Consider the following 8,949-nt stretch of genomic DNA (forward strand, 5'->3'; position numbering starts at 1 on the left):
GCTGGTTTCAAAGCAAACCCGGGCGATCCCTACGGCGATACCGAAATGTGTCCCTCTACACTTTTCTTACTTCTGTGGGGTCGCCGGCTTCCATATCCCGTCGTGCTTCGCGGCGGCAGCCTAGCCTCAGGCACTTCCGCCCCACCTTTGAGTCGGCCGCAATCCCGTGGCGCCTTGCGTTTCCGCTTCCCTGCCTTTTTCCTCCTCTGCCTTTCCGTCCTCCCGCTCTGCGCTTAGAGGACGCGAGCAGCCCCGGGCTTGTGGTTGACGGCGGCAGGTGAGAGAGAGGCCTCAGTTTCCCTGCAGACGGGGAGAGGCCGAGGGCGTCGTCGTCCCGACCGGGTGACGGAGAGGGGGCATGGGGCTGCTGCAAGGAGTTGCCCTCGCTCAGCCACGCCCAGCCTGATGCCCTCCAGATGTGCTGGACTGCGGTTCCCAACAGCCCTAGCCGCTATGGCCGTGCTGACCGCGAATCCTATCACCGCCAGCCAGGGTGGCAGTATTGGACTACAATGCCCAGTGTCCCCAGCCAGCAGGGCTCGGGATGATGGGGTTGTGGTTGACACGTTTGGCGGATGTGGGCCTGGGGGTGCCCGCTCTAGTAGAGAGATACAGCCTTCCCCTTACTTGATGCCCTCCAGATGTGGTTGGGGATGTTGGGCTGCTCTAGGGCAGCCTCCAGATGTCTAACACATCTGGAGGCTGCCCTAGAGAGAGGGAGGACAAGCGGGCAGTTGCAGGTCTGTGTACATTTGTGTGGTCAGGTTTGGGCTATGAGTAATAAGCTTCACTTGAAGCAGTGATGGGGAACATGTCACCTTCTAGGTGTTTTTGGACGTCAACTCTTATCAGCCCTAGGCAGCACAGCCAGTGGTGAGGGATGATGGGAGTTGCAGTTGAACAATATCTGGAGGGCCACATGTTCCCCATCCCTGACTAAAAGCATCCTTGCTCTCAGGGATGATGAAAGAGGTACTTTAGAAGCTAGCAATGGTAAAAGTTGTTAGATTTTTTTTTAAAAAAATTGGAATCTGTGGAAAGGTATAATGGTTTCCTATCTAAGGGCCTTTGGGAAGTAGGGTTGCTGATTTTGGAACTAGCCCATTGCTTCTTAATTGTAGTATGAGCCCCATGTTGCTTAGGGATGATGAGAGTTGTAGTCCAAGACATCTGGTGGGCACCAAGTTGGGGAAAAATGCCACGAGAAGCTTCACCTGGTAATCTTTCTCTCAAAGAGACAGGGGTGGAGTAGGCCTCTTTTCCTGGCTAGTTGTCAACCTCTTGGGAAGGCATCCTGTGCCCTTCAAAAGCTGCAGTCCTATATGTGTTCACTCACTGAGCATGTAGTGGGCCCATCTGAGTAAATACATAGAACTGGTCTTCTTGGGAAGGCAAGGGATATCCCAGGTGTCTGCTGAGACAGGCTTCTAAAAATTTAATAGTGACACACACATATTCTGTAGAGGGACTTTAACCTCTTTTCGCCCTCCACTGAAGTTTCATTTTGTTCTTCCTGTCACCTGAAGTCTGGAGGTTCTTCTGGACCTGCTCTTTGCTCATGTGGCACTTTGCTTGTGAGGTCTTGATTAGTATGATAGAGAAGTGGCTGACTGATAGGTGAATAGCCCTTTCATGTGACAGGCATATTTGTATCCTTTTTTCTCCCCTGTGATTGTTAAAGGCTAAATCTGAATCTTTTCCAAATGTTACAACTTAGGCTAAGTTTTGGTTTGCTAGAAGGTCATCTGAGCTGTGAGACCGTGGCATCATATTTTGCAAGAAACAATGGCAGTTGTAACTCAGGTGGCAAATTACATTTGCTGGGTTCACGGTAACTCCTGATGAATAATGTCCTATATTTTTCTCTTTCAGGATGTTGGCTTCTAGGGCATTTAGCCTTCTTGGCAAGCGGGCCCTTTCCACTTCAGTCTGTGTAAGAGCCCATGGACATGGTAAGCTGACTGTTAGTCATCTTAGTCTGATTATCCTAAACTGTATTCGTCTGTCTAGTGTATTTCAACATACAAAGTGTTCTACAGTGATCTCTTACCATAACATCTCTCTAAAAGATGATGAGTTGCCCATGTCTGTCCAGAGAACGTAATGGCTGAGGACAGGTTTGAACTTGTCTTCTGTCCTATTCCAGGCCTTTGTCTGCTAAATCACAATGGCCTCTTGCTTCCAGACGTAATTAACTCTCTCCCCCACCCCCCCTTTGCAGGCCCTCTTGGCTTCTTTCAGTTTGAAGAACCAGCTTGTGCTAAGGAGACTGACTCTTTTCTGGCAGGATGGTTTCTCCCTTTACGAAGAATAATTAAATGAAGAAATGTCCAGGCAGAAATCTTAGTGCAAGGTTATTGAACCTCTTTCAGCTCAAGAGCTAAATTCCATTTTGGAGAAACTCTCAGGGGCTGCATTCCAGTGGTATTTGGGGCTGAAGGCAAAACAGATGAGGCTGAAGTATGAAAAATAACATGTTCTAACTTAAGGCTGTAGCTTAAAACATGTCAGTAAACAAGCCTTAGGAGAGGCATTTCAGTGTTTTAGAACGGTGGGGAAAATTACACAAAAGCTTGGAAATCACAAAATCCTTGGTGGTTGGGGGAAAGGGTGTGGGACCAGGGAAGGGTGTGTGGACATCTTGGGAACCCTGGAGGGCTGGACGGATACCCCAGGAGGGAAGGATTTGGGCCCCAGGCCTGTTGACCTCCACTCTTGTATTAGTGTGTACACCTCTGCTCCAATCCCTGTATTTTGCTGATGACATTGCAAGCTTCCTGGTGTTGTATTCATGTGCGGCTTTGTCTTTTCCCTCCCAAACAGGCATTGTGAAAACGGAGGATTTCAGTCTGCCGGCCTATATTGACCGTCGGGATATTCCTTTGCCTGATGTTGCATATACAAAAAGCCTCTCTTCTGAGCAGAAAGCCCTGAAAGAAAAAGAGAAGGCCTCATGGAGTGCTCTTTCTGTGGATGAGAAGATAGCCTGTAAGTGTAGTGAAGGAGCTGAGTGGAAAAGGAGAAAAACGGACGGGCAAGAAAAGATCTTTGGCTTGGTGAATGTGTAGATATCAATAAATGATTGCTTGCTGGACTCATGCTGCTGTATTTCTTGGAACCGTTAGAAAAAGGTGGCAATTGTTTCTTCTTTCTCTCCCCCCCCCCCCCCCCAGTGTACCGCATCAAATTCAATGAAAGCTTTGCAGAAATGAACAAGGGGTCAGCCGAATGGAAGACTGTTATCGGTGGGTTGTTCCTCATCCTTGGCTTCACTGGCTTTATTGTCATCTGGCAAAGGAAATATGGTAAGTAATTGGCATTTGAAAGAGCCATGTTAAATCATAAGGGCAGCACCAGTAAAGTCCTTCCAATGAGGAACGCTTGTGTTTTTTTTCATAATCTGTCACGCTAGTTCCAAGGGTAAGTAATGGGGCAGGGGGCGCACGTGTGTATACACGGACACAGACAGACAGACACACACACACACACACACACGCGTACGTATGTGTGCTGGGTAACATGAAAAGCTACTGGAAAATAATTTTTGGGTTACACTTGCAGGTGTGTTTGCACCAACCAGTGCTTCTTAAGACAGTGAAGTGTATCTTTGTTATACTTTGGTAATTAAGGTAACTTGTCACATTTCTGGCGGAACCTGTGGTGGCATGTCGTAGAGTAGCCTTGCATATAATATGGTGGTTCTGCTTCAGGCAGCTTAATGGCCAGGCGAGCAGCATTTGTGGCTCTTAACCAAGGATGCACAAAAGGGAGTGCTACTTCATACAGTGCACAGTTAAACTACGGTATTTGCTTCCTCAGGATGTGGCGAAGGCCCTCACACGTGTCCCCACCAAACATGACTCTGATGGCAGTGGTACTGAGAGAAGCCCCCCCACCGAAGATATTAAAAAATGGGCAGGCTCGTGTGGGAGAAGGTGGTCTTTCAGGTAGCCTGGTCCCAAGCTGCATAGGGCTTTATATTATTATATGTCATAGCCAGCTCTTTGAATTGTGCTTGGAAACACTGGTAGCCAATGAAGCTGTTGTAACAAAGGAGTCACGTGCTCCCTGTAAATGGCTTCCATTAACATTCTGGACCAGCTTATGTTTCTGAATAGTTTTCAAAGGCAGCCCCATGTAGAGCCCATTGCAGTAGTCAAAACAGGATGTAATTAAGGCTTGTGTGACCATAGCAAGATCAGGCACAGCTGGCGCACTAGCATCAGCTGCTCAAATGCACTCCTGTTCAGTCGTTAAGTCATGTCGGACTCTTCGTGACCCCATGGACCATAGCACGCCAGGCCTTCCTGTCCTCCGCTCTCTCCCGGAGTGTGCTCAAGTTCATATTCATTGCATCGGTGATGCTATTTAGCCATCTCATCCTCTGCCGTCCCCTTCTCCTTTCCCTTCAATGTTTCTCAGCATCAGGGTCTTTTCCAGGGAGTTTTCTCTTCGCATTAGGTGGCCAAAATATTTGAGCTTCAGCTTCAGTATCTGTCCTTCCAGTGAGCAGTTAGGATTGATTTCCTGTAGGATTGACTGATTTGACCTCCTTGCAGTCCAGGGGACTTGTAACAGTCTTCTCTAGCACCACAGTTCGAAAGCATCAATTCTTCGGCGCTCAGCCTTCCTTATAGTCCAGCTCTCACAGCCATACGTTACTACTGGGAAAGCCATAGCTTTGATTATACGAACCTTTGTCATCAGGGTGATGCCTCTGCTTCTTACTATGCTGTCTAGGTTTGCCATAGCTTTCCTCCCAAGGAGCAAGCGTCTTTTAATTTCATGGCTACAGTCACCGTCTGTGGTGATCTTGGAGCCCAAGAAAGTAAAATCTGTCACTGCTTCCATTTCTTCCCCTTCTATATGCCAGGAAGTGATGGGGCCAGATGCCATGATTTTAGTTTTTTTTAATGTTGAGTTTCAAACCAGCTTTTGCACTCTCCTCTTTCACCCTCAACAAGAGGCTCTTTAGATCCTCTTCACTTTCTGCCATTGGGGTGGTATCGTCTGCATATCTGAGGTTGTTGATAATTCTCCCAGCAATCTTAATTCCGACCTGTGATTCATCCAACCCGGCGTTTCTCATGATGTACTCTGCATATAAATTAAATAAGCAGGGCGACAATATACAGCCTTGTCGTACTCCTTTCCCAATTTTGAACCACTCGGTTGTTCCATGTCTGGTTCTTACTGTTGCTTCTTGACCGTGGTACAGGTTTCTCAGGAGACAGGTAAGGTGGTCTGGTACTCCCATCTCTTTAAGAATTTGCCACAGTTTGTTGTGATCCACACAATCAAAGGCTGTAGCGTAGTCAATGAAGCAGAAATAGACGTTTTTCTGGAGTTCTCTTGCTTTCTTCATGATGCAGCGAATGTTGGCGATTTGATCTCTAGTTCCTCTGCCTCTTCGAAACCCAGCTTGTACTTCCGGTAGTTCTCGGTTCGCATACTGCTGAAGCCTAGCTTGTAGGATTTTGAGCATCACCTTGCTGGCATGTGAAATGAGTGCAAATGTACGGTAGTTTGAACACTCTTTGGCACTGCCCTTCTTTGGAACTGGAACGTAAACTGACACTTTCCAGTCTTGTGGCCACTGTTGAGTGTTCCAAATTTGTTGGCATATTGAGTGCAGCACTTTACAGCATCATCTTTTAGGATTTTAAATAGCTCAGCTGGAATACTGTCATCTCCGCTAGCTTTGTTGTTAGTAATGCTTCCTAAGGCTCGCTTGACTTCACTCTCTAGGATGTCCAGCTCAAGTTCATTGACCGCACTATCATGGCTATCAGGGACATTCAGATCTTTCCTGTAGAGTTCTTCTGTGTATTCTTGCCACCTCTTCTTAATCTCATCTGCTTCTGTTAGGTCCCTGCCTTCTTTGTCCTTTATCATGCCCGTCTTTGCACAAAACGTTCCCTTGACATCTCCAATTTTCTTGAAGAGATCTCTAGTCTTTCCCATTCTGTTGTTTTCCTCGATTTCTTGCATTGTTCATTTAAGAAGGCCTTCTTGTCTCTCCTTGCTATTCTCTGGAACTCTGCATTCAGTTGGATATATCTTCCCCTTTCTCCCTTGCTTTTCGCTTCCCTTCTTTCCTCAGCTACTTGTAAAGCCTCATCAGACAGCCACTTGGCTTTCCTGCATTTCTTTTTCTTTGGGATGGATTGAGTTGCTGCCTCCTGAACAGTGTTACGGACCTCCGTCCATAGTTCCTCAGGCACTCTGTCTATCAGGTCTAATCCCTGAAATCTATTCCTCACCTCCACTGTATATTCATCAGGGATATGATTTAGGTCATACCTGAATGGTTTAGTGGTTTTCCCTACATTCTTCCATTTAAGCTGAAATTTTGCTATAAGAAGCTCATGATCTGAGCCACAGTCAGCTCCAGGTCTTGTTTTTACTGACTGTATAGAGCTTCTCCATCTTTGATTATGTCCTTTGCAGCCAATCTGATTTCGATATTGACCATCTGGTGATGTCCATGTGTAGAGTCGCCTCTTGTGCTGTTGGAAAAGAGTGTTTGCTATGATCATCGTGTTCTCTTGGCAAAACTCTATTAGCCTTTGTCCTGCTTCATTTTGTACACCAAGGCCATGCCTGCCTGTTATCTCAGTGATTTCTTGACTTCCTACTTTAGCATTCCAGTCCCCTATGATGAAGAGGACATCTTTTTTTGGTGTTAGTTCTAGAAGGTGTTGTAGGTCTTCATAGAACCGATCAACCTCAGCTTCTTCGGCATCAGTGGTTGGGGCGTAGACTTGAATGACTGTGATGTTGAATGGTTTGCCTTGGATTCGTACTGAGATCATTCTATCGTTTTTGAGATTGTACCCCAGTACTGCTTTTCCCACCCTTTTATTGATTATGAGTGCTTCTATTTATTTATTTATTTATTATTAAATTTATTAATCGCCCATCTGGCTGGTCACCCAGCTACTCTGGGCGATGTACAGCGTACAATAAAACAGTTTAAAATAATAAAATTCTACAATAAAAACATTTTCTAAAATACCGTAACCCCACCCCAAATGCCATTTCTTATGCCATACTCTATTTCTTCTAAGGGATTATTGCCCACAGTAGTAGATATAATGGACACCTGAATTAAATTCACCAAGAAATGCACTCCTAGCCACTGCTGAAACCTGGAAATCCAGGTTCAGAGCTGAATCCAGGAGTTACACCCAAGCTATGAGCCTGAAACTTCAGGGGGAGTGTAACCCCATAGGTTGAATCCCTATTCCCTAATCTGCCTTTGACTCAGCTGGAACATGTCCGTCTTGTCTGGATTAGGCGTCAATTTTTAGCTCTCATCCTGACCCTTATTGAACTGTGATTTTAAAACAACAAAAAGCCCCACCTTTGCAAAGCTTTGTTGTCTAGTTACCTGGAGATGAACTGCGCTCACCATTAGCATTGGCCATTTGAGCATCCAGAAAAGATTTGATCAGATACTGTCAAATAGTCAAGAAAATCAGTACCTTTTAGAACAGCAAAGGATACTTTAGTCATCAACAGGGTTGGCATTTATTGCAAAAACAAATTAATTGTTGTGAAGCAATAAAATTGGCCTCTGGAAGTTGCCCACCCCGATCTTAAATCATTTTTATCCTGCTCCTCAACCCAGAGTGGCTTACAAACGATTAATAAAAACAAGGCAGTCCCTGTCCGCAAGCTTACAATCTAAAAACTCACAACACAAAAGGAAAAAGGGATGGGGAGGGAAGAGGAGAAAAGCAAGTGGTTTTTCAGCAGGGCTGGTGAAATTGCCCTTTTCCCTGGCTGCAGGCTACTCAAATGGCTGTTGGTGGTGGCTGTTTTAATGTCTGCACCCTTTGGGTGCAGATGAATTCTTCTGATTTTAGGCTTGGAGGAAGGTTGGATGGGCTGTGGTTCTTAGTGTTGTGATTTCTCTCCACGTGCTTATCAATATGCAGTTTATGGGCCGGTCCCTCACACTTTCACGGATGAATGGAAGGCCATGCAGACCAAAAGAATGCTGGATCTGAGGATGAATCCAGTTGAAGGCTTCGCAGCCAAGTGGGACTACGACAAGAATGAATGGAAAAAGTAAAAGCAGTCCAGAAAGCACCACTCCTGTTCTTGCTTGAAATTCTGAAATGATTCCATCTTCTCCATGTGACCTCGCTGCTTCTGTACATGGGGAAAACCCTTCCATTGAGAAAAAAATCTTAATAAATGTCTGGTTTACTTGAAAAGTTTCTTTTTGTCTTTGAATGCTTTCTGTGTAGGCTGCAGTGGCTTGTGAACTTGCAAATGTTAAACACTGGCTACTGCCTTTTTGTAGGCCAATTGCACTTGTGGGGAAAAAATGGGTCCAAAGAAGTGTAAATCCTCTATTATTAAAATGCAAAACATGCATAGCAGAATTAAAAGTTGCATTTTAAAAAGATGCACATTGTGAACATCTCTTTATTTGGTGTGGGGAGGATGTTTTCTTTGTAAAATCTCGGGTGAAGGGTTGAGAAACTGGCTGCTGAATTACCAAATATATCCTATTTGATTTAACAACTCTGGATGCCTTACTCCCATAGTGATGTATTTTGTATTAGCACTTGTTTAGAATTTCTCAGGCACGGCAGCAGAGACGATCTTGATGAAAGATGATCCAAAGTGTTTTCTGTTGCACATGCATGAGGAAGGAGCTCCTGCATGGATGCAGCAGCATGCAGTGTGTTACAAATGGTGATATGCAGGTCATAGTCCAGGTAATAAATGCATTTGCCTGCAGTGAAGTCATGAGGTTCAGATGCTATAGCCCTGTTGCAGCCCCATACATGTGATGCATTGTTCACTGCTTCTGCTAAGGCAGGGCTGCTGAACTTCCATTTCAGAGAAACTCTTGGGGGCTGCATTTCAGTGGTGGGTGGGGCCAAAAATACTAAAAAATAAAAATGCCAGCAGATTTTAGCTTAAAGCTCT

At 45.4% G+C, this 8,949-nt stretch overlaps 1 protein-coding gene across 1 annotated transcript; it reads left to right on the plus strand.

The window, feature by feature from the left end:
• The first annotated feature begins 229 nt into the window (after positions 1–229).
• COX4I1 (cytochrome c oxidase subunit 4I1) lies at positions 230–8,225 on the plus strand. The gene is made up of 5 exons (XM_084812830.1): positions 230–277; positions 1,873–1,952; positions 2,824–2,988; positions 3,174–3,305; positions 7,944–8,225. Exons 2-5 carry the CDS (start codon positions 1,874–1,876, stop codon positions 8,078–8,080), a joined length of 513 nt encoding a protein of 170 aa, XP_084668956.1. The 5' UTR covers positions 230–277; position 1,873; the 3' UTR covers positions 8,081–8,225.
• The last annotated feature ends 724 nt before the right edge of the window (positions 8,226–8,949 follow it).

The sequence above is a fragment of the Heloderma suspectum genome, chromosome 8, assembly GCF_057233095.1.
Source record: "Heloderma suspectum isolate Gila_16-S chromosome 8, 16-S_ref, whole genome shotgun sequence".
Classification (NCBI taxonomy): Eukaryota; Metazoa; Chordata; class Lepidosauria; order Squamata; family Helodermatidae; genus Heloderma; species Heloderma suspectum.